The 25638-nt window shown below is 50.1% G+C and overlaps 2 protein-coding genes across 2 annotated transcripts in view; both read left to right on the forward strand.

Moving 5' to 3' along the window:
• The first annotated feature begins 822 nt into the window (after positions 1–822).
• On the forward strand, positions 823–9217 carry CTRC (chymotrypsin C). Its single transcript, XM_017504946.2, has 8 exons — positions 823–929; positions 2679–2770; positions 2871–2968; positions 4752–4877; positions 6243–6379; positions 7415–7560; positions 8397–8549; positions 9142–9217. The coding sequence occupies exons 1-8, from the start codon at positions 890–892 to the stop codon at positions 9154–9156; spliced, it is 807 nt and encodes a 268-aa protein (XP_017360435.1). The 5' UTR covers positions 823–889; the 3' UTR covers positions 9157–9217.
• A 10134-nt stretch (positions 9218–19351) lies between these two features.
• LOC108286852 (chymotrypsin-like elastase family member 2A) overlaps positions 19352–25638 on the forward strand; it is a 20008-nt gene continuing 13721 nt past the window's right edge. Inside the window, exons 1-2 of the mRNA XM_017504975.2 lie at positions 19352–19410; positions 19702–19790. Of these exons, the coding sequence (XP_017360464.1) occupies positions 19371–19410; positions 19702–19790 (129 nt within the window). The 5' untranslated portion in view covers positions 19352–19370. The remainder of the gene's footprint in view (positions 19411–19701; positions 19791–25638) is intronic.

Here is a 25638-nt window from a genome sequence, read left to right on the forward strand (position 1 = left end):
CTGACAGGAGAATCGCTTGAACTCAGGAGGTAGAGGTTATAGTGAGCCAAGACTCCAGCCTAGGTGACAGAGTAGGACTCCGTCTCAAAAAATAAAGAAATAAAATTTAAAATATTGTGGCTGTGTGCGGTGGCTCACGCCTGTAATCCTAGCACCTTGGGAAGCCTAGGCAGGCAGATCACAAGGTCAGGAGATTGAGACCATCCTGGCTAACATGGTGAAACCCTGTCTCTCCTAAAAATACAAGAAATTAGCCAAGCATGGTAGCATACGCCTGTAGTCCCAGCTACTCAGGAGGTTGAGGTAGAAGAATCGCTTGAACCCAGGAGGCAGAGGTTGCAGTGAGCTGAGATCACACTACTGCACTACAGCCTGGGCAACAGAGGAAGACTCCGTGTCGAAAAAACAAAACAAACAAAAAACACTAGCCTGGCATGGGGGCAGGCACCTGTCATCCCAGCTACACGGGAGGCTAAGGCACAAAAATCACTTGAGCCCGGGAGGTGGAGGTTACAGATGGCTGAGACCGCGCCACTGCACTTTAGCCTGGGTTACAGAGCAAGACTCCATCTCCAATAAATAAATAAGTAAAGTATAAGGTAGGGTGAGGGAATGAACACACACCTCAAGCAGAGTGGGGTGGGGAGTGCCAAAAAGCACCTCAGAATTTTCTGTCTCAGGATCCTTGGAAAATCCATACTTCCAAGAAAGCCCCGTCTCCTGCCCAAATTAAACAGTAACCACCCGAGGTCGGGAAAAGGGCCTTATCAGCGCAGATTTCTCTCTCCAAGGGGCGGTTCGGCCTTGACCAGGTGGACTCACCCCGCTCCTGCCTATAAGTGTGCTCCCAGCCCACGCCGACAGCCAGTCAGTCCTGAGCACCCACACCATGTTGGGCGTCACTGTCCTCACCGCACTCTTGGCCTGCGGTAAGTGGTGGGGTGGGGCTGCCGCCAGCAAGCCGGGGCTGGCCTCCAGGGCGAGGATAGGATGGGAGGGGGGCCTCTGCTCTCCAAGAAAGGCGCCTTAGGGTCCCCTGTGGGTTCAGATGCTACCAACCAGCTGTGTGCCAGACGAGCCACAGCCTGCCTGGTAACTGTTTTCACATCTACAAAACAGGGAAGGTGATCTAACCTGTCCCTGGTTAGAAATGAGACGTGGAAACACCACGTGAGGCGTGGGGACACGAGATGCCCATCCTGGGGTCACCCCAGGGACCGTTGGGATTTGCCTTTCCCAGCACTCTCCCCCTTGGGGATTCTCTATTCCATCATTTTGGTGGCATTTTCCCAGATTAGGAGGCCAGGGACTTGGCTTAAATGCCACTTCTTCTCTGCGGGACCCGGAAAAGTCGCGTCACCGCTCTAAATCTCACTGGCTTTTTTGGCAAAGACGAGCACTTAATTAAGAGTCTTTCCAGCTAACAGCAACGACAGCAGTAAAAACAGCAGCTCCTGCTTCTGTGTGTTTAGTGTGTGCCAGGCACTGTGCTAGGCCCCTTACACGTAGGAGCCAATTTCAACCTCAAAACAACCTTGAGAGGTAGGGTGTATTGCCGGGTGCGGTGGCTCACGCCTGTAATCCCAGCACTTTGGGAGGTCAAGGCAGGTGGATGACTTGAGGTCAGGAGTTTGAGATCAGCCTGGCCACCATGGTGAAACCCCGTCTCTATTAAAAATACCAAAATTAGCCAGGCACGGTGGTGGGCACCTGTAATCGCAGCTATTCAGGAGGCTAAGGCAGAAGAATCGCTTGAACCCAGGAGGTGGAGGTTGCAGTAAGCCGAGATGGGGCCATCGTACTCCAGCCTGGGTGACGAGAGTAAAACTCCATCTCAAAAAAAAAGGTAGGGTCTATTAATAGCCCCATTTTACAGATGAGGACGTCGAGGTTCAGTGTGACTCGTTATCTTGCCTGACATCACATGGCGGGTTGTGGAAGAGGCAGAATTTGAGTCCACATCTGTCTTGCAGAATGGCACACGTTCTTGACCACTCCTCACAGCTTCCCAGCTATCACAGTGGATTTAATGCTCTCTCACACACACCATGATGCAGGGGCCTAGAAAGCAGCAGCAGAACACAGGTGTACCAGGCACTCACACACACGCCACACACATTTTTGTTGTTGTTGTTGAGATGGAGTTTTGCTCTTGCCGCCCAGGCTGGAATGCAATGGCATTATCTCGACTCACTGCAACCTCGGCTTCCCAGGCTCAAGCGATTCTCCTGCCCCAGTCTCCCAAATGGCTGGGATTACATGTGTGCACCACCATGCCCGGCTAATTTTTGTATTTTTAGTAAAGACAGGGTTTCGCCATGTTGGTCAGGCGGGTCTCAAACTCCTGACCTCAAGTCATCCGCTCACCTGGGCCCCCCAAAATGATGGGATTACAGGCGTGAGCCAGCGCGCCCGGCCAAGCTCTTTCTTTCCTATGTGTTGTCTAATTCAGTTCTCAGGACAAACTCACCAGGTTAGTGTGATTCTTCCCATTTCACAGAAAGGGAAGACAAAGCCTAGAGACCGGGGTGGCTTCCCCTCAAGTCACACAGTAAAACACGAACCCCGTGTCCGCCTCGCCCCAAGTCTGTGCTCCTTCCATCTGCCCACCCTCCCACCCCTTTCCCCATGGTCAGCCGGCCCCACTCACCGGCTCTCCTGGCCTCCTGTCTCCTCAGCCTCCAGCTGCGGGGTGCCCAGCTTCCTGCCCAACCTATCCGCCCGAGTGGTGGGAGGAGAGAATGCCCGGCCTCACAGCTGGCCCTGGCAGGTAAGCCTGTGTGGGGCTGGGAGGTAGAGAGAGAGAAGGTGATGGGGTGAGGGCCCACGGACCTACAGGCTGACACACAGCGCTCCCCACCCTCCTGCAGATCTCCCTCCAGTACCTCAAGGATGACACGTGGAGGCACACGTGCGGCGGGACCTTGATTGCCAGCAACTTCGTCCTCACGGCTGCCCACTGCATCAGGTGTGCAGGGATGACGCCCTGAGACCCGGCCGTCATCCAGGGGTGGGAGCCTGAAACTCTGCTTTTACTGAGCAGCTTCTCCACAACCAGGCACTGGCCTACATAAGCTACTCACACGCAGTAACTCAGTTGTGCATTTATTCAGTCAAACATTTATTGTGCATCTACTATATGCCAGGAAACAGCAGTGAAAACAAAGTCTGTGCTCTCAGGAAACTTATATTCTTCTGGCAGGCAGAGCAGCAGACAATTAAATAAATATATAACATCTCCAGTGATAAAAAATAAGGTCTTGGTCAGGTGCTAGCACTGTGGGAGGCCGAGGCAGGAGGATCACCTGAGGTCAGGAGTTCCAGACCAGCCTGGCCAACATAGTGAAAACTGTATCTACTAAAAATACAGAAATTAGCCAGGTGTGATGGCAGGCTCCTATAATCCCAGCTACTAGGGAGGCTGAGGTAGGAGAATAGCTCGACCCCAGGAGATGGAGTTTGCAATGAGCCGAGATTACGCCATTGCACTCCAGCCTGGGCAACAGAGTGAGACTCTATCTCAAAAAAGTAAAAAATACAAAAATAAGTTGGGAAGAGGACAAACAGAATGAGGGGTTCTATTTTAAATGGGATGGCAGGGGAAGAGCTGAAAGGGGGATATTTGGGCAAAGGCCTGAAGGAAGTGAGGGAGGAAATTATGGCCCTAGGGGAAGGGTGTTCCAGGCAGCGAGAACAGCCATGCGAAGGCTTGGAGAAGAGACCTGTCGGTGTGGTTGAGAAATATTGAGGACGCCGCGATGGCAGGGGCAGCGTGTGCTGGAGAGCGGGAGGAAGTGACGGCCACACTGTGCAGGTCAGGCCAGGACTCTGGCTTCGACCCTCAGTAACATGGAGCTGCTGGAAGGGTTTCTCAGCAAAGGAGAGTTGTGGGCTGACGTATTTTTCTATATTCCATAAAATATTTTTAATATATTTTATAAAATATATACTTACAATATATTTCATTTTGTATATTTCATATATACTTTTGTTTTTTGTAGAGACAGGGTCTCGTTCCATAGCCCAGGCCGGAATGCAGTGGTGCCATCGTGGCTCACTGTAGCCTCGATCTCCTGAGCTCAAGTGATCCTCCCACCTCAGCCTCCTGAGTAGCTGGGACTATAAGCACAGACCCCCACACATTCCCAGCTAATGTTTCTTCTTCTTCTTCTTCATTTTTAAAAAAAACTTAGAATCCCAAACCTAACCATGATTTTTCCACTTTTTGTAGAGATGGGGTTTTGCCATGTGCCCAGGCTGCTCTCAAACTCCTGGCCTCAAGAAGTCCTCCCGTCTTGGCCTCCCAAGGTGCTGGGATGACAGGAGTGAGCCACCACGCCTGGCCTGAGATATTTTGTAACTCACGCTGCTGAATTCAGAACAGACAGGAGTAGGCCAGCGCACCAGTGAGAGGCAGTTAGGCGGATGCCACAAACGTGCAGGCAAGAGCGGTGGAAGCTTGGATGAGTTTATTCTCACAGCTGCCCTGGGAGTAAGTTCCAGTATTGCCTCCCTCTTACAAATGAGGGAACTGAGGCACAAGGCTACACAGCCAGGAGAAGAAAGGCCACAACGTGAACCCAAGTCCCTTGACCCCAAGTCCTGGACCCTTTCCCCTGACCCTGGGAAAGGACAGGGGGGACACTCCTTTCCCCCCAACTGAGTCCCACAAAAGCCCTGAGCTTCCTCGCTGTCCCATGGGCTGGCAGGACCAGGGGGCCACCCTGACCTGGTCCCCTTCCTTCACCCAGCAACACCCGGACCTACCGTGTGGGCCTGGGGAAGAACAACCTGGAGGTGGAAGACGAGGAAGGATCCCTGTTCGTGGGTGTGGACACCATCTATGTCCACGAGAAATGGAACTCCTTCCTGGTGCGGTGAGTAATGAGCTGCCCATCCCACGGCCGCTGGGGGCAGTGCGGAAGTCGGGGTCCCCGAGACGGAGCCACAGAGCCTGTCCCACTCGTACCTGTGTTATAAGTAAAATTTCGATGCCGCAAAAAAACAGCACTTGAAGATAAATCATCTCAGCAAGGCGGTTTATTTCTATAGAAGAGTGCGGCTCAAGGATGGAGCCATGGTGGCCGCACACCTGGACAACGAGGGGAAGGGGCACTTATGCCTGACGGGGGACGCCCCTACTGCTGCGTCGCTCCCCTATTGGCTAGGGTTAGACCGCCCAAGCTAGACTAATCCTGATTGGCTATTTTAAAGAAAGCAGGGGTCCGAGCTGGAGTGGCAGGGTGGGTGGTTTGGTGGGAAGGACAGTTATGGGCGGGTCAGAGCAGGCAGCCAGGGGTGACCAAGGTCAAAGAAAGTAACCAGAGCAGGTGACCGGAGCAGGTGACCCGGATGAGTCAGGACGGAGCTGGGGGCCTGGGAAACCGACGTGAACTACCAATTAGAACCGGAGGAGAAGGTTGTTTACTGGATTACAAGGAAGTTAAACTTTAAAATGGAGAATCAAAGAATGAGAGAGCTGAACATACTGACACACTGATTCTTTGAAGAGAAACTTGGGGTTCACTGCATCTAACATCTGACACCCATCCTCACCCTGGACAGCCAGCAAATGACTCTCTTACACAAAATGGCAAAATGCTAAGTGGAGACAAATGCCCCTCTTATCCCCTTCATTGGCCAAGGCTCCCAGGAAGGTCCACAAGGAAGACCCCCACAGTGTCTCTCCAGAGGCTGGGCCTACTGTATGCCCACATTGCAATCACACTTTATATGCCATCTGTTATGTAATCCTCACAACAGTCCTGGACAAAGAACCAAGGCTCAGAGAGGTTAAGAAATGTGTCCGAGGTCACACAGCCCACCGAGGTCCCCAGGTCTGTCTGGGGCGGCCAGCTTTTACTCCTGTAACACGAAAATATGAAAACTGGCATCTGCAAGTGCCATCTTTGGGGATTCGAATTCTCAACTTGCTATAGCCTCTTTCTGACTAAAGCACAGCCAGCAATGGTTTGGAACACTTCCCCCCATCTCCCTCTGTCAGCCCTTCCCCGAGGTGATAATGTGGGAAGCAGCTTGTCAACAGGGCAAGCAACCATGCTGGATGATGAATCATTTGTCCTGGCATCCCCAAAGGCCAAGAAGAAGCTAGCAGTCAGGATGTTTGTGAAGGACTCCTGAGCACCCTTGACCTGACTCCCAACTCACAGCCCGAGCTCCCTAGCCTGGGCTTGGGGGGCCAGGGCCCTCCTGCCCCTCACCTTCTCCATTTTGGATTCCAGCAATGACATTGCCCTCATCAAGCTTGCAGAGCACGTGGAGCTGAGTGACACCATCCAGGTGGCCTGCCTGCCAGAGAAGGACTCCCTGCTCTCCCAGGACTATCCCTGCTATGTCACTGGCTGGGGCCGCCTCTGGAGTGAGTATTGTCCCTGGCAAATCCCGAGAGCCTTCCTGAAGGAAGCAGCATGCCACCCACATTTGCCCGCTGCTTTCCCTTTTGCCTTCACATTTTCACGTCTTTGTAATCCCTGTAACAATAACAGCTAATATTTATTAAGCACATACCATGTGACAGACACGCTAACAAGTGTCTCTGAGAGAGGTGGTAAGGCTTAGATGAATTCGGATTTGCCAAGTGTTCAGAACAGCACTTGGCACGTAGTGTCGCATAAATATATAACTAAAATAAACCGTTTGTGGGGGGATGACATCTATGGTATACCATATGCCCAAATAGATCCCAGCTGAATTAAAAGTTAAATGCAAATAATGAAACTATGGGAGACGGGAGAAAATGCAGATCACTATTTAGAAAATCCTGGGGGAGAGGCCAAATGTGGTGGCTCACGCCTGTAATGTCAGCATTTTAGGAAGCCAAGGAGGAAAGATCTCTTGAGGCCAGGAGTTCAAGACCAGCCTGAGCAACATAGTGAGACCCTGCCTCTACAAAAAAAAATTCTTTAAATGGCGGTGTATGGTGGCGTGTGCCTGTAGTCCCAAACCACTCAGGAGGCTGAGGCGAGAGGATCTCTTGAGGGCTTTGAGGCTGCCATGAGCTGTGATCTTGCCACTGCACTCCAGCCTGAGCAACGAGTGAGACCTTGTATCCAAAAAAAAAGAAGGAAAGAAAACAAGAAAATATTGGGGTGAGAAAGGGTTTTTAATGTGTGACAGCCAAGGCAGAGACCTGCAGGGAATGATGACAATTAACCCCCAGAATCCAATTTCAAGACAACTCAGCTCAATGGCTATTCCCCCAAGGGCTCTCAGTAGCCTGCTCCCAGTCCTCTGGGATCTTGGCTGGCCTCTTGATGAAGGGCAGGTGTGTGGTGCTCACAGCATCTCAGCCAGCACTCCCCTGGGTCCTGTCCCAGGCCTCTGCTCCCTGAAGGCCTGGGGCGGGGCTGGGCTGCCCGGCTGCCTCCCTGCTCACTGCCCACTCTCTCCCCAGCCAACGGCCCCATTGCTGATGAGCTGCAGCAGGGCCTGCAGCCAGTGGTGGATCACGCCACGTGCTCCAGGAGCGACTGGTGGGGCTTCAGGGTAAAGGAGACCATGGTGTGCGCCGGGGGCGACGGCGTCATCTCAGCCTGCAATGTGAGTGGCTAGGTTCTGCACTTTTCCCTACTCCCAGTGGCCAAGTGGGCATGGGCAAAGGGGGGTGCAATGGGCCAAACACTTCCCCAGGAGGAGACTGAGCAAGCCCTGGCTGGGCCCAGCAGGCTCAGGGGAAGCCTATCACCCCCCAGCACTGTGGTGAGCGCATGAGCATTGAGCTTGACTAACTGAGTTCAAGCCCCAGACCCACCATTTATGAGCTGTGTAACCTTGGGAAGGCCATTGAAACTCTGACCTCAGTTTTTCCATCTGTAAAATGGAATTCTAGTAACTACTTCACAGGGTTAGGACTACATGAGTCTAAAGGACACAGAAGAGGCATCACTGAAGTCGCTACACATGTCCCTCCATGCCATTTACTCCACCAGTCCAGGGAGACCAGAACCATGAAACATCTAAGATAATCAGGGAATGTCCTGTTTTCAAACACATGGCCCTTTCCCCATTCTTGCCCTCCTTCCTCGCCTTCCCAGGCCTCCAGCACAGATGCCAGCATCCTCACTGCTCTGGGTAGCTCACAGAGTCTTAGACAAGGTGACATGAACAGCTAGGGAAACTGAGCCACGGAGAGGAATAACATCATCCCAAGATCACACAGGAAACCAAGAGCTAGTCGGACACCCCAGAGCCTCCAGAATGAGGCCAAGGCAGCCCCAAACACGTTTCCTCTGTCTCTCTCACCTTGGGCAGCCTGAGTCCAAAACTGTCTACTGAGGCTGAGAAAGCCAACCCAATCCCCCACCCACCCAGCCCTGCTCCCCAAACTGCCTCTCAGGGGCCTAGTGAAGGACTGATGCCCTCCTGGTCTGCTGCAGGGGGACTCGGGTGGCCCACTGAACTGCCAATTGGAGAACAGCTCCTGGGAGGTGTTTGGCATCGTCAGCTTTGGCTCTGGGTTGGGCTGCAACACTGTCAAGAAGCCTGTAGTCTACACCCGGGTGTCCGCCTACATCGACTGGATCAACGAGGTGGGTGCTGCCTCCACAGCTGTCTCTGCACCTGTCAGCCCCTCGCCCTTACTCACCCACTCCCTCATTCATTCATTCATGCATTTATTCACTCATTCAGTGATTCATTCATACACTTATTCAACATTCACTCTCTTTCAAGAAATATTGATCGAGTGCTTGCAGCAGCAGGCCTTGAGTTGAATGTCAATAAGGAAACAGTCATCAACTCCTCCATCCACTCATCCACTGCCTTCAGCAAATACTCACGTCCTCATCCAGGCTCCACACCCGTCTCTCCCCAAAACCGACCCCCTGAGGGTATAGCCCAGCAGAGGAGGGGGATGGTGTGGATGGCCACTTATCACCTTGAGGGTAGGGGAACAGAGGGGCACACTTAGCTGGGGGCATCCCTGCTGGGAAGAGCATGTGTTCCAAGCCCCATTTGCACAGTGGCCTGAAATGCCAAGGGGCTCAGACCCCTTGGACAGGGACAAGGCTGGCATGTTAAGGCGGGGGATTCCCCCACAGACCCACCCTCCGGGCGGAGCCTTGTACTGCCCTTGAAGGTGGCACAGCCCTGAGTCCCTCACACTGTTCTCTGCTCCTCCAGAAAATGCAGCTGTGATTTGTCGCTGGGAACGGCAGCAGCGAGTGCCTGCAACAGCAATAAACCTCCTTTCCCTCGAGCCGCCTGGGTCCTTGATTTGCGTCTGTTGCTTCCAGGCTCTGCTGCTGCCCCTTTCCACACTGTGGAGCCAAGGAGACACCCACCCAGCCAGCTTCCCCCACCCCGATTAGACAGGTGGGGAAAGAGAGGCCCAGGGAGAGGGCCTAGGAAGGAGCCTCCTGGGGCATTCATGGGAGGCAAGGGCTGGGGATGGAGATCCCAGGAAGTCTTCTGTGAAGCCGGAGGGGATGGGAGTTAAGGACACATCAGACACCTTCCCCACTCCACCTCACAAGCTGTGAGCCGGTGAGACCCTGATGAAACCATTCGCTTCTCTGATCCTACCTCCACTGAGGGGCCTGGTGGGTCCTCACAGCCCCCCAGCTGCAGGTGGAAGACAGAATGTCCCCAAAAGCAGCCTCCCCCAGCCCAGAGAGGCCAGGCCACAGAGGATGGCCAAAGCTCAGGGACAACCACTCCTGGGGAAGGGGCTCCCTGGCAGGGACCTTGCCCACCCCAGCCCACAGCACAGAGCCCACAGCTGCTGTTGGCCGGGGCTCTCTGCTTCGAGAAATGTTTAGTGAGCCAGCCTCTGTGTCCAGCCCTGTGCGGGGCATGGTGAGGGTACAGGAGAAGGCAGAGAGCCCAGCCCCACCCTCAGAAGATGTACATTTGAAGAAGGCAATGGATCCCACGCAGAATCACAGTGGTCAGAGCTGGGTATGCTTTCACTGCATTCGACAGGTCGGGGAACTGAGGCCCAGAGAGAAAGAGTTGGGACAGCCGGCAACACCTGATCCAGAAGTCTCAGGAGGAGAGAGTTCTCCTGAAGCTGACAAAAGGGCAAGAGGGGCCAGAGATGGGAGGGACCCAGTGTCCCGGCAGGGACGTGCCAGGAGGAACGGACCCTGATGATGGGGTCTCTGGGCTGGTGTGCTCCTGGGGATGCCCTGTTCTGTGGAGGTCCCACCAGCCCAGCCTCTGGACCCCTTGCAGGAGAGCCCTCGGCTGCAGCTGCCTCAGACTGGCACGAGAGTTGTCTCTTTTCTCCACCAGACTTTGTCCCCGAGAAGTGAGGGAGTCATGGCATGACTCCCACACCCCCATGATGCCAAGGCAAGTTTCAGGAAAGACTTTATTTACTCAACAAGTAACGGGGTCTACAGGGAGCCCAGCAGCCCCCCACCCCCCAGACCAGAATCCAGGGATAACAGGATCCCAGCTGTGCAGGAGACAGACCAGTAAATAGATCACTGAATTCCCTGGAATACATTTGAAAACAGAAATACAGTCCAGGAGCATAGGAAAGGGACACTTAAACCAGTGCCAGTTGATGGGAGGAGTCCAGGATGGCTTCCTGGAGGTAATGACACCCAAGACTGGTGGTTTCTTTGTTTGTTTGTTTTCGAGACTGAGTCTCGTACTGTCACCTGGGCTGGAGTGCAACGGTGTGATCTCGGCTCATTGCAACCTCTGCCTCCCTGGTTCACACGATTCTCCTGCCTCAGTCTCCTGAGTAGCTAGGATTACAGGTACACACCACCACACCCGGCTACTTTTTGGTATTTTTAGTAGGGAAGAGGTTTCACTATGTTGGCCAGATTGGTCTTGAACTCCTGACCTCATGATTCGCCTGCCTCGGCCTCCCAAAATGCTGGGATTACAGGTGTGAGCCACCACCACCAAGCTTGGTCTTAAAATTTGACTAGGAGGTACCTAAGTTCAGAAGGTAGTTCTGTTTGCTTAATTCAAACTTCATTCCCAGCTAACTTCTTTACTTTTCTTTTTTTTTTCTTTTTGAGATGGAGTCTCGCTCTGATGCCCAGGCTAGAGTGCAGTGGCGTGATCTCAGCTCACTACAACCTCCGCCTCCCAGGTTCGAGCGATTCTCCCACTTTGGCTTCCCAACTAGCTGGGATTACAGGCACATGCCACCACACCCCACTATTTTTTTTTTTTTATTTTTTTTTTTTTGTATTTTTTTAGTAGAGATGGGATTTCACCATGTTGTCCAGGCTGGTCTCAAATTCCTGAGCTCAGGTGACCCGCCCACCTTGGCCTCCCCAAGTACTGGGATTACAAGCATGAGCCACCACACCCAGCCTCATTCCCAGCTGTCTTCTTTTGTGTGTATCTTTATATTGGGGGTTATAAATGCTAAATGCTTGTTGTCCTCAGATTCCTTGTAGTTACAGAGCTATAGGACTCCATTCTGGCCTATAATGTTTAATAATTAAATAACATCTAACATTTATCAGGCACTTAGTGTGTGCCAAGCACTGTTCTATAGCTTTTACATTATCTTAATCCCCAAAAACAACCCTATGAGGTAGGTTAATATTCACATCATGCCCATTTTACAGATGAGAAAACTGAGGCCAGAGAGGGTTGTTAGTGCTTCCCAACGTTTAACTAGCAGTTGGTGGAGCTGGGATCCAGACTTTGGTAATCTGGCTCCAGGGCCCGTGCTCTTGTACACTATGCTCTGCTGCCCTGCAGTGTAAAACGTCCTCTGGAAAAACAAAATCTTTTCTGATAAGAAGGATCTGACATAGCTGATGCTGCCTCTTCCCTTTCTTCCTTTCTTGAATATGGATGCAATGCCTGGAGCTGAGGCAGCCATCTTGTGGCCAAGAGAATTACAGAGATGTCAGCTTAGACCTCATCAAGCTGTAGATGCAATGCCAGCCACCATTTTCCTCCGAATGTCTTGCTATGCGAAAAAAAAAATCCATCTGCATTTGTTTTAGCCACTGAAGTAGGTTTTCAGTTACTTGCTAATCAGTTCACTGGGGAATAGAAGGGGTCACTTTCCAGTGGAGGGAACAGTATGAACAAAGCATAGCGACTGCGTGACTCCGGTGTTGCCAGAGCATAAAGTCAGGGGCAGGGGCAGAGTGACCAATTGTCCTGGTTTCCCCGGACTGAGTTTTCCAAGACACAGGAGTTTCAATGCTAAAACTGGAAGAGTCCCAGGCAAACCAAGACAGTTGGTCACCCTGGCAGGGAGGGACAAGAGACAAGGCTGGAGAGGAAGCAAGTGCCCTTCACAGAGGGCCCCTTGTACAGTGGTAGGGGCAGCTAGGTCTTCATGCTGAGGGCAGTGGGAAGTGGCCACTGTTGTCCGATGTATACACTAAAGTGTCCATCTGACCGCTGTGGGGAGGGTGGTCTGGAGCACACAAAAGTGGAGGCAGGGAGGCCAGTGAGGAGGCTGCTGCAGCAGTCTAGGCCAGAAATAATGCAGCCTGGATGGAGGTGGTAATGAAAAGGAGAAAAGGGAGGTATTCAGTAATTATTATTATTATTATTATTATTTTGAGACAGGGTCTTGCACTGTCGCCAGGCTGGAGTGCAGTGGCGCAATCTCAGCTCACTGCAACCTCCACCTCCCGGGTTCAAGTGATTCTCTTGCCTTAGCCTCCTGAGTAGCTGGGATTACAGGCACATACTACCACGCCCAGCTAAGTTTTGTATTTTTAGTAGAGACGGAGTTTCACCACGTTGGCCAGGCTGGTCTAGATCGCTTGACTTCATGATCCGCCTGCCTCAGTCTCCCAAAGTGCTGGGATTACAGGTGTGTGCCACCACGCCCAGCTAAGTTTTGTATTTTTAGTAGGATGGGTTTTCATCATGTTGGCCAGGATGATCTTGATCTCTTGACCTCGTGATCCGCCCCCAAAGTGCTGGGGTTACAGGCGTGAGCCACTGTGCCCGGCCTCAGTAATTATTTAAGAGGCACAATTGCAGTATTGAGCAGCAGGCTCCCAGCCCCACAGCTACATAAACTTCCATGAATCTGATTAATTATCAAAACCACTATTTGTCAGGAGCTAGGCATGGTAGCATAGACCTGTAGTCCCAGCTACTGGGAAGGCTGAGGCAGAAGGAATGCTTGAGCCCAGAAGTTCGAGACCAGTGTGGGCAACATAGTGATCCCCCGTCTCTACAAAAAGTACAAAAATTAGCCAGGTGTAGTGGCATGTACCTGTGGTGGCAGCTACTTGGGAGGCTGAGACAGGAGGATCACTTGAGCCCAGGAGGTCAAGGCTGCAGTGAGCCATGATCATGCCACTGCATTCCAGCCTGGTCAACAGAGTGAGACCCTGTCTCAAAAAAAAAAAAAAAAAACCACCCACCACAAAAATTACTATTTGTTAGCTCATACATGGTGAAACACAACCCACAGTTCAGTTTGTTCAACAGGAGTGTAAAATTTGGCGAGGCATGTGGCTCATGTCTGTAATCCTGGCACTTTGGGAGGCCATGGGGGTTGGAGCACCTGAGGTCAGGAGATCGAGACCAGCCTGGCCAACATGTCAAAACCCCATCTCTAATAAAAATACAAAAAATTAGCGGGGCATGGTGGCAGGCAGCTACAATCCCAGCTACTCAGGAGGCTGAGGCAGGAGAATGGCTTGAACCTGGTTGGGGGGGGTGGGGGCGGGGGTGGAGGTTGCAGTGAGCCAAGATCACACTACTTCACTCCAGCCTGGGTGAAAGAGTGAAACTCCATCTCAAAAAAAAAAAGAGGTAAAATTCTCAGCTTTGGGGACAAGATCCACCATTGTGCCCAAGAATCAATGCCTATGTATGGTAAACAGAATATGCTCCCTGCAAAAGATGTCTATATCCTAATTCCCAGAACCTGTGAACATGTTACCTTACTTAGCAAAAGGGATTTTTCAGATATGATTAAATTAAGGGTCTTGCCGTGGAGTGACCATCTTGGATTATCTGGGTGAGCTCTGTGTAATCAATAAGCGTCCTTAGAGGAGGGAGACAAGAGGGTCAGGGTCAGAGAGAGATTTGAAGATGCTGTGCTGCTGGCTCTGAAGACAGAGGAAGGGGCCACGAACCAAGGAATGCAGGCCGCCTCCAGAAGCTGGTAGAGGCAAGGAAATGGATTCTTCTCTAGACCTCCAGAAAGAAACAGTCCTGCCAATACCTGGACTTCAGCCCAGTGAGACAAACTGTGGAGTTCTGACCTCCAGAACTATAAGATAATAAATGTGTGTGTTTTTAGCCACTACGTTTGTGATTTGTTACAACAGCAATAGGAACCGAATGCACCATCCTTGCTCCCATGTTAGAAGGCAAAATCCAAAGTGCACTGCGGTGAGTGTAGTGGGGAGGGAGAGGGAGGGGTCAGGAAGGACTCCCTGGGATCTGGCTTGGGTGACAGTAGGGATTTGTGGACTTTGTCCAAGGGGTCACAAACTGGTGGATGGAAGGAGGGAAACTGGAAACTTAGGCATGAACCTCCCACCTCCACCTTCTGCCTGGGGGCTGGCAGGCCTAGAAGGGGCTGCTGAGAGCCCCACGAGCCACGGATCCACTAGTGTGCCACTACATGCCTAATACCACTGCGTGCCTAGCATGTGTTGAGCACTTGGTAATTAGTGTTAGGCTCCACCCAAGACTTCATATATACAATCTCATTTCATCCTCATTACAACCCTAATTATCATCCTCCTTTACGGATGAGGAAACTGAGGCTCAGAGAGGTTTCAAACCTCAGCCCAGATCACACAGCTAGTAATGGGACACCACGATTTAAACCCAGGTAGTCAAACTCCAGAGCCTGTGAAACTAACAATTTGTTGTTCTACCATGAATCCTCAAGTCTAAGGATGCCTTCGCACACTGACCTCCTCTGGTGACCAGGAGAGGTAGGCTGTGGGGGTGCCGAGAAGTCTCAGTGAAGCCGGCAATAAGCTCAGAGAGATAGAGGCTTGAGAGGAGAATTACTGCTCCCAGATGCTCACAAAAGATTTTCAGCCACTGTATCAGCTACCAGAAGCATGACACTGCTGCCTGACAACCAGCCCCAAACCAGCACTTATTGTTGACACGTCTGGGCCCACCTGGGGGTGCCAGGCAGCCCTGCTGATTGGGGCTGGACTCACTCGTAGCTTTAGGGGTCAGCCTGGGTTGGCTGATCCTGTGTGGGTCAGACTGGACAGCCTGGTTCTGTGGGTCAGACTGGATAGCCTGGTCTCACCCACCTCCCAGGAGGGCACTGCATAGCAAAAGACATGGGTGCAGGGAAGGCGAGGAATCAGGGCCATCTTGGTCAGCCACCACAGCCACATTCTCTCTGACTCAAACAAGAAGCATAAACTAAGGCAGGGCAGAGGAAGGGTACTCACTGGGCTGGAGCTCTGAAATCACCAACAGGCGGTCAGTGGTCGAGTCACTTAACCTCTTTGGGCCTTAGTTTTCCCCATCTGTGAAATGAACAACTGCCCTGTCTTCTTATTCGGAGCTGATGAAATAACAGAGGCTTGTGAATGGGGCAGGGGGGTCGTTACTACTACTGTCCTCAGTCCCTGGACTCAAATCTTCGCTGTGTCTTTTTTTTTTAAAAGACAGAGTTTCACTCTTATTGCCCAAGCTGGAGTGCAGTTGTGCGCTCACAGCAACCTCCGCCTCCCGGGTTCAAGTGAGTCTCCTGCCTCAGCCTCCTGAGTAGCTGGGATTACAGGCACCTGCCACCACGCCCAGCTAATTTTTTGTATTTTTAGTAGAGACGGGGTTTCATCATGCTGGCCAGCCTAGTCTCGAACTCCTGACCTCAGGTGATCCACTGGCCATGGCCTCCCCAAGTGCTGTGATTAAAGGCATGAGCCACTGAGCTCGGCCTTCCCTCTCTCTTTTTGTTCCTTAGGAGAGGAAGCCTCATTCCTAGCAGGCCTCAGGCCTCCAGCATATCCTTGGGGTCCACGTCCCAGAAACTGAGTCCCATCAAGTTGAGACACAGGCTGAGTCTACAAAGGCTCTCATGGCAGTGGGCCACAGGACCACATGAAGGCAAAGAATAAATAGGCAGCATCTTCCCATCGCATCCATTTTCTGTGACGATCAGGAGGGAAGAAAAGACTTTATATTGAAATAAACCCAGCTATGTTATGAAGTCACAAAATTCAAATTAAGCTTTCAAATGAAGAATGAGACTTCCAAAACATTTTGTTATTGTGAGTGCCATGTGCTCGACCCCAGGTCATCACTTCACTGCAAATTAGAGCCAGCGAATCCAATCTGTTTTGTAAATAAAGTTTTATTGGAACACGGCTATGCCCATATGGCTGCTTTTGCACTGCAACGGCCAAGTTGACTAGTTGTGACAGAGACCATATGGCCTGCTGAAATATTTACTGTCTGGCCCTTTACACAGAAAGCTTGCCAACTGCTAAACTCCTTGGATTATTTGATGAAAAGGTTTGAAGAATTCTGTGCTATTCGAATATCTTAGGCCTGCAGGTCTAAGGAATTAAGAGTAAACCTTTATTGCAGCTACTATTCTGAGTGATCAAATCAAACTATTGTTTGATTCTAACAACCCTAAGACGTAATGGTATTGTTATTGTTTCTCTTTGATAGGCGAGGAACCCAAGGAAGAGAGTGAAATGTGCCTTAGTCCAGTGCTTCTCAAATGTTAATACGCAGAGGAAGGAAATCATCTGAGATTATATATTAAACCACAGACAGTGAAGATGGGACATTCTGCATTTCTAACCAGCGACTAAGCTGTGCTGCTACTGCTGGCCCAGGCCACACTCCGTAGAAAGGATCCAAACCACAGGCTCACTACACAGAGGCACCCGGGGCTTAAGCCCAGGCCCCCAGCCACTAAGCCATGTGGCTCCTCAGAGCAGTTGTTCTGAATGAGTCACAAACCCCATGAGAATTTCACATCTGGCTGGGTGCAGTGGCTCATGCTTATAATCCCAGCACTTTGGGAGGATGGGTGGATCACCTGAGGTCAGGAGTTCAAGACCAGCCTAGCCAACATGGCAAAACCCAGTCTCTACTAAAAATACAAAAAATTAGCCAGGCTAATTTTTGAGTGGTGGTGGGGGACGCCTGTAATCTCAGCTGCTTGGGAGGCTGAGGCAGGAGAATTTGCTTGAACCCAGGGGGCAGGGGTTGCAGTGAGGCGAGATCATGTCATTGCACTCCAGCCTGGGAGACATAGCAAGACTCTGACTCAAAAAAAGAAAAAGAAAAGAATTACGCATCTGCGTCTCCCTGCCCCACTGAGACACCAAGGACCCAGCCCAGTAGAGAACCTGACACATTACATCATTGTCAAAACATATAAATGGAGAACTAAGCTCCAGGGTAGGAAGTGTGCTGTAGCAGCTCCCGCACTCTGCCTCCTCTGCCTCTCTTTCCTCCCCTCCCAGCACAGAAGACTAGATTTTTGTGCAGGCGCCACCCCACCGGATCCCGGAGGTTCTGGGTGAAACCTCTTGGCCCAAGACCAAGGGGGAGAGGCCTGGCCAATCAATGCATTGCAACCCCTCCCCACCGCAGCAATTGGCTCAGGAATGGGCATGTGACCTGAGGCAGGTCCAATCAGAGAGGTTGCAGGCTTCTGCAGGGAGCCACCAGAAGGCTGTCACTCACTCACTGCAGGGGATGAGGGGATGTGGGACTGTGGGAATGTGAGGCTACAAAGCAAAAGGAGAGGGGAAGGCGGTGATGGGGTGATTTTGCTCCCCAAGGTACATCTGGCAATGTGTGGAGACATTTTTGGTTGTGTCAGCTCCGTGGAGAGGGGTAGGGACTGGCATCTAGCTGTCACATTCCTGCAATGCACAGGACATAGACACGGCCCGCATAGCAAAGAATCATCCGCCCAAAATGTCAACACTGCTGCAATTGAGGAACTCTGGACCAGAGATCCTGCAGTGATCTTGTCCCCAAGGAAGGGAGAACCCGGAGCAGCCACAGGCCACTTAATGGAGTCTGAGATGAGACCTCAAAGCAGAAGGCAGAAGGAAAAGATGAAGAAAAGCCAAGTCCAGGACCATCACCAGTGCCCTGAATCCAGCTCTGCTCCTGGACTTTGCCATTCTGTGGCCCAGTGAATAACCTTTTGGCTTAAGCACAACTGAGTGAAGTTTTGTGTCACTTTCCAGTCCTGACAGTGGCTGAGCACAGTGGCTCACACCTGTAATCCCAGCACTTTGGGAGGCTGAGGTGGTGGATCACCTGAGGGCAGGCGTTAGAGACCAGCCTGACCAACATGGTAAAACCCCATCTCTACTTAAAAAATACAAAATTAGCCAGGTGTGGTGGCGGGCACCTGTAATCCCAGCTACTTGGGAGGCTAAGGCAGGAGAATCGCTTCAGCCCAGGAGGTGGAGGTTGCAGTGAGCTGAGATCACGCCACTGCATTCCAGCTTTGGTGACAGAGCGAGACTCTGTCTCAAAAAAAAAAAAATCCTATAGCAACGTGGTGGAACAGACCGAGAATCTGTTCCTCTTCCTCTCTGTTTGTAGATTGGCACCCCAGGCCGGAAATCCTGTGGAACTGGCCCAAGGTCACACAGCAAATTCACAGCAGGTGTTTGTTCAGTGGCCTCATACAGGACAAACTTTAGTTTTATATTAAAACAAACAAAGATACAGAGCAGAATGCCAAATTCACATGAACCTTTAAGATAAAATATGAAGCTTAAGTGGCCAGGTGCAGTGGCTCATGCCTGTAATCCTAGCACTTTGGGAGGCTAAGGTAGGCAAATCACGAGGTCAGGAGTTCAAGACCAGCCTGACCAATATGGTGAAACCCCGTCTCTACTAAAATATATATATATATATATATATATATATATATATATATATATATATATATATATATATATAAATTAGCAGGGCATAGTGGCACTAGCTGTAGTACCAGCTACCTGGGAGGCTGAGGCAGGAGAATCACTTGAACCCAGGAGGCAGAGGTTGCAGTAACCCCACTACACTCCAGTGTGGTGACAGAGCGAGACTCCATCTCAAAAAGAAAAAAGAAGAAAAATAAGGAAACACGACTCCTCTCCTCAATCTTACCAGGGGCGCGGTGGGGGTGGAGAGGCACAACTCCAGGGACCAACAATTAGTATGTTTCTTCTTTCCCTAACACATAACTTAATCTCTTCGAAACAGATGGAACCCATATTCCAATATGTACCTTTGGCATCTTTTTCAAAGTATCGCTAGGGGGACAGTTGGCAGAAAATGGAAAAAAAAAATATTTGGACACAAGCTCTTTTTTTGATTAGGCTTTGAGAAAATCCCCATCTTGCATGCTCTGAGTATATCTCTCACTGATAAGTTCGCCCATAAAACCAGGGCCTTATCCAGGGCCGCACTTAGAGAACTCCCACGGACACACCATGATTAGGACCCTACTGCTGTCCGCTTTGGTGGCTGGAGGTAAGCCCTGTCACCCAGAGTCACTGGTTTCCCATCCCCTGGTGGGGCTGGGCATGGGATCTTTCTGTCCTCCCCTCTCACCCCCTCCCAACTCCTACTGCATTCAGACCTATATTTATAAGAACACTGGAATGGACTTTCAAAGAATTGGCGCAAAGAGCAGGATTCTATGACCTCCTGGGATCCTTCCAGAAGAAGGGCTTTCCATTTAGGAGTTCTGAATGCAGCAAGTGTAGTTTACACTGTGCGGGTTGCTGCTTCCTAGGCTCGAGATCCTTTCTCTTTTCACAGCCCTCAGTTGTGGGGACCCCGCTTACCCGCCCAACGTGTCTAGGGTGGTTGGAGGTGAAGATGCGAGGCCCAACAGCTGGCCCTGGCAGGTGAGTTGTACTTCCTCCCTCCCTGCCCCCTCCCTTTACATCCCGCTCTGTCCTTCCACCACGGGGTCTATTGTGCTGGAAAAGTGAGGATTGATGGGGACTCAGAGAGCAGCACAGGCAACTTCAATAAGATACATTTGCAGCTGGGCGCAGTGGCTCATGCCTGTTATCCCAGCACTCTGGGAAGCTGAGGTGAGCGGATCACCTGAAGTCAGGAGTTCAAGACCAACCTGGTCAACATGGTGAAACCCGCCTCTACTAATAACACAAAATTAGCCGGGTGTGGTGGCACACGCCTGTAATCCTAGTAACTCGGGAGGCTGAGGCAGGAGAAACGCTTGAACCCAGGAGGCAGAGTTTGCAATGAATTGAAATTACACCACTGCACTCCAGCCTGGGAGACAAAGCAAGACTCTGTCTCAAAAAAAAAAAAAAAAAAGATACATTTCTGTGGTCTTAGCCAACCTTGGGAGTGGAAGGAGAGGTGCCTCCTCCACCTACAGTAAGGAGTTGTCCCCTCCCCACTGCTCATATGCAGATTTACAAATATAGTATTACTCCATTAACCAATCAGAGGCTTGCTTACAAATGTACCATTATCCTATGAACCATTCAAGACAACCTATGCAAATATTCCTTGCTTTAAGGAACCAATCAGTGCCATTTTTGCAGATTAAGCTTTAACTACAGGCAAATAAATATTACCAGTGAAAATAAATGTTTTCTTAAGTTGATATAATCATGGTGCTATCAAGACTAAACTGCCAAGTGCGGCACAGGCACAAATTACTAAGACGTGTTAATGGTGGGAATTTCAAGGGAAATGTGTGAAGTTTACATTGACGTAAACAAATATAGTAAAATCCCATTTATCTGATGTAATTGGAATGAGTAATTGAAAAGTTGGTTATAAAGAAATTATTTTAAATCAAACATATATTCTGTAAACATTTTATTTTATAGTATGTAAATATACATTCACCAATGTTTTGAGTTTTTAACTGTCTTTTTCATATAAACCACTTCCCATAATATCGCATCTACAAGTCCATTTTTTTAAAGCAGAGCAGTAACTTTGAGATGTTCACAAAGCAATCTAAGTTATGAGCCCATTCATACTTTTATGACATCCCCCCCCCAGTCTTTCAATTTTCTCACAGACACTAATTCAAGAGCAATTTTTAAAGAATCATGGTTATTAGGCCAGGCGTGGGGGCTCACACCTGTAATCCCAGCACTTTGGGAGGCTGAGGCAGGAGAATCACTTGAACCTGGGAGTTGGAGGTTGCAGTGAGCTGAGATTGCGCCACTGCTCTCCAGCCTGGGTGACAGAGCGAAACTCTATGTCAAAAAAAAAAAAAAAAATCATTATTATCCAGTCTCTTCCAAAGATTGAACTTTATTTCCATATAAATCACAACTCTTTCTGAACTCCAATTTCACTGGTTACACATTTAATCAAATTTCATTATTGCAAGCATAATTGACATCAACTGCTTTGGGAGAAAACCCAGCTGAATCAGGATGAGTTTCTAACTTACGTAGGAAGAGCAACTAGCAGCCCACTAGCCGCCCACTAGCCTTAAGCGTTCAGAGTGTCCCATGCAGCAGCCACTGTGTTTATAGAGGCCAGCATTCATTCATTTGCTTCTTGATTAAGAGACTGTCAATTATAGACCGGGCATGGTGGCTCATGCCTGTAATCCCAGCACTTTGGGAGGCCAAGGTGGGTAGAACACCTGAGTTCAGGAGTTTGAGACCAGCATGGTCAACATCGTGAAACCCCGTCTCTGCCAAAAATACAAAAATTAGCCGAGCATGGTAGCAGGCACATGTCCCAGTTACTTGGGAGGCTGAGGCGCAAGAATCACTTGAACCCGGGAGGTGGGAGTTGCAGTGAGCCAAGACTGTACCTCTGCACTCCAGCCTGGGTGATAGAGTGAGACTCAGTCTAGAAAAAAAGAAAGATTGTCAATGATAGACTGATGTTAGATATTTCGCAATTTTTTCTTTTTTTGAGACAGGGACTTGCTCTGTCACCCAGGCTGGAGTGCAGTGGCACAATCATAGCTCACTGCAGCCTCAAACTCCTGGGCTCCAGCTATCCACCTGCCTCAGCCTCCCAAAGTGCTGGGATTATAGGCACCCACCACTGTGCTCAGCCATACAGTGATTTTTTTCTTTTGAGACAGGGTCTCATTCTGTCTCCAGGCTGGAGTACAGTGGCTGGTAAAACATGACTCACTGTGGCCTCAAACTCCTAGGCTCAAGTGATTCTCCCACTTCAGCCTCCCTACCAGCTGAGACCACAGGTACAGGCCACCACACCCGGCTAATTTTTTTTTTTTTAATGGGGTCTCACTATGTTTCCCAGGCTGGTTGTGAACTCCTGGGCTCAAATTATCCTCCTGCCTCAGGTCCCCAAAGTGCTTGGATTACAGGCATGAGCCACTGAACCCCAGCCTCACAGTTTATGTTTGGCTTTTGTATACTTCCGCCAGTTCCTTTGCTCTTCTCACAGTCCCTCAGCACTTCTTCCCCGGGAATTTGGAAGAAGGGCCACAGTCCCTCTGCTACTGGGCCCCATAGCATGGGGCACACTTGTGCTGAGAACTAATCATTGCTGCCTACAGGAATACCTCCTCACTCTGTTGCACAAAGGTATTATTGCCTTGAGAACCAACAATGTTAGTCTTTGAAAAGTCCCTACACATCATGCTTCTGTTTCCCCGGGGAAATTTTTTTACTTAGATGATAGGCAGGTCTAGCTGAGTGGGGACTCGGAGGAGGCAAATAGGACATTCACTATGGGGGCAAATTTTAAGGGGGTAGTACAAAACTTAGCAGCCAGCCAGGCACAGTGGCACACACCTGTAATCCCAGCTATTCAGGTGAGAGGCTGGAGGATTGTTTGAGCCCAAGAGTTTGAGACCAGCTTGGGCAACATAGCTAACCCATCTCAAAAAAAAAAACCAAAAAGAAATCATTTTTCTTAAAAAAAAAAAAAAACCCAACAACTTACTAACCAAAATAGATAATTTTTGATGCAGTTTTTTTTTCCTGGAGACAGCATCTCACTCTGTCATCCAGGCTGGAGTACAGTGGCACAATCTCAGCTCACTGCAACCTCCACTTCCCATGTTCAAGCAGTTCTCCTGCCTCAGCCTCCCAGGTACCTGGGATTACCATGCCCAGCTAATTTTTTGTATTTCTAGTAGAGATGGGGTTTCACCATGTTGGCCAGGCTGGTCTCAAACTCCTGACCTCAGGTGATCTGCCTGCCTTGGCCTCCCAAAGTGCTGGGATTCCAGGCGTGAGCCACTGCGCCTGGCCAGCTATTGTAATTATAGTATTAATCACTATGAGAGCCCTGCTCCGTGGCTTATGTTCTCCATTTTCCAGAGAAGGTAACTGGGACTTGGAAAGGTTACAGAATTGCCCAAAGGCACCGAGTTAGCCTGGAGTGAATGAGGATTCAAATTTGATTTAGCTACACTTCGCTGGCCACAAAGAATACATATTACCTGGACAAAATTTCTCATCTTTAGGATGGTTTCAGCCTATTTTTTAAATCCTTTTAAGTAACTTTTTTCTCTTTGTCTAATTTTAAACATCTTTTTAAAAGCCAGTTCATCTAAGACCTCTTAATGTCACACAAACGAGAAATATCAAGTGGAGAAATACCGAGTGGCTAAGTGAAAACAAGGACATTCAGAAAAAAGTAGGCACCTGCCAACAAACAGATCATTGTTCCCCCACAGTTATAGGAACACCGATCAGAGCAGTCCCCACCTGCTGTCACCTCCCTCCTCTCTGCTTGGCCATGGCAGGGAATTGAAAGACAAGGGAGGAGGAATGAAGGAAGGGGAAGGGCATGGAATAGCTTCACTAGAGACTAAACATTGTCAAATGTCACCACCTTAATGTTCTTTTTTTTGAGACAGGGTCTCACTCTGTCGCCCAGGCTGGAATGCAGTGGTGCCATCCCAGCTCACTGCAACCTCCGCCTCCTGGGTTCAAGGGATTCTCCTGCCTCAGCCTCCCAAGAAGATGAGATTGCAGGCGTGTGCCACCATGCCCAGCTAATTTTTGTATTTTTAGCAGAGACGAGGTCTCACCATGTTGGCCAGGCTGGCCTCAAACTCCTGGCCTCAAGTAATCCACCCACCTCAGCCTCCCAAAGTGCTGGGATTATAGGCATAAGCCAGCACATCCAGCCCATACCACCTTAAAGTTCTACCCCACACTCGTTAAACTGTCAACCTAAACAGAAACCATTTTTTTTTTTTTTTTTTGAGACAGCGTCTCACTCTGTTGCCCAGGCTGGAGTGCGGTGGCGCCATCTCAGCTCACTGCAACCTCTTCCTCCCAGGTTCAAATGATGATTCTCCTGCCTCAGCCTCCTGAGTAGCCACTGTGCCCAGCCCAGAAACCATTTTTTAACCTAAAAAAAAAATGTGAGGGGCTGGGGGACAGAGGAGTAAAGTCCACTTATGCAGCCTCATGTTCCTATGAGTGAATTTGGTCTTCAGGGAGAAATAGACCAGCAAGAGACAAGATCACTGCCCCTAGTGATCTCTTTCATTCTGTTCATTCATTGATTCACTCACTCAATCAGTAAGCATTTGTTAAGGACGCAGTGTGTACCAGGCACTATTCTAGGTGCCTGGCACATAGCAGTGGGGGAGAAATTCATGAAGCCTTTATTAAAGTGGAGGAGAGGCCACGCACAGTGGTTCACACCTAAAACCCCAGTACTTTTGGAGGGCAAGGTGGACGGATCACCTGAGGTCAGGAATTCAAGACCAGGCTGGCTAACATGGCAAAACCCCATCTCTACTAAAAATACAAAAAATTAGCCAGGCATGGTGGCAGGCACCTGTATTCTCAGCTACGTTGGTGGCTGAGGCAGGAGAATCGCTTGAACCCAGGAGACAGAGGTTGCAGTGAGCCGAGATCACGCCACTGCACTCCAACCTGGACGACAAAACACAACTCCAGCTCAACAAATAAAGTGGAGGAGTGAGACAAAAAACAGCTGAATGGATAAAGTCATAACATGCCAGGAAATGAAAGATACTAATGATGAAGAGTAAAGCAGGCCAAGAGGAAGGAGATGAGTGTGTGTGTGTGTGTGTGTGTGTGCATATGTACATGAGTGTGCATGTATGTGTGTGTACACTGTTTGGGATAGCGTGGTCATAGAAGGCCTCATGAAGAAGGTAACCTTGAGCAGAGACCTACAGGATGTGAAGGAAAGAGCTACACCGACATTTGTGAGAATATTCCAGGCAGGAGGGAGAGCCAGTGCAAAGGCCCTGAGGCAGAAGTTGGTCTGGTGTATTTGCAGAACTGCACGGAAGTCAGTGTGGCTGGAGGAGAGTGGGAGCCTATGAGGTCAGAGAGGCCACGGAGGGCCTAGTAGGTCATCAGACAGTTTCAGGTTTTACAGACTGTAAAGGGGGAGCCACTGGAGGGCCTGAGCAGAGAAGAGATGTCATCTGACTTACATTCGAAAAGGATCTTTCTGGCTGCTGTGTTGAGAAAATGTGGGTGGGAGTAGAAAGAGGAAATGAGAGTCAGCTAGGCGTGGTGGCTCACACCTGTAATCCGAGAACTTTGGGAGTCCAAAGTGGGTGGATCATGAGGTCAAGAGATTGAGACCATCCTGGCCAACATGGTGAAACCTCGTCTCTACTAAAAATCAAAAATTAGCTAGGTGTGGTGGCACGTGCCTATAATCCCAGCTACTTGGGAGGCTGAGGCAGGAGAATCGCTTGAACCAGGGAGGTGGAGGCTGCAGTGAGCTGAGATGGTGTCACTGCACTCCAGCCTGGGTGGCAGAGCA

The sequence above is a fragment of the Cebus imitator genome, unplaced genomic scaffold (assembly GCF_001604975.1).
Source record: "Cebus imitator isolate Cc_AM_T3 unplaced genomic scaffold, Cebus_imitator-1.0 Scaffold15, whole genome shotgun sequence".
Classification (NCBI taxonomy): domain Eukaryota; kingdom Metazoa; phylum Chordata; class Mammalia; order Primates; family Cebidae; genus Cebus; species Cebus imitator.

What these genes read in the sequence shown, in the direction of transcription:
- CTRC (XM_017504946.2), top strand. Translation starts at nt 890, where the DNA reads ATGTTGGGCGTCACTGTCCTCACCGCACTCTTGGCCTGCG. An exon ending in ACGGCTGCCCACTGCATCAG is followed by an intron (nt 2,969 to 4,751) that starts GTGTGCAGGGAT and finishes TCCTTCACCCAG; the next exon opens with CAACACCCGGACCTACCGTG. An exon ending in TGGCTGGGGCCGCCTCTGGA is followed by an intron (nt 6,380 to 7,414) that starts GTGAGTATTGTC and finishes CTCTCTCCCCAG; the next exon opens with CCAACGGCCCCATTGCTGAT.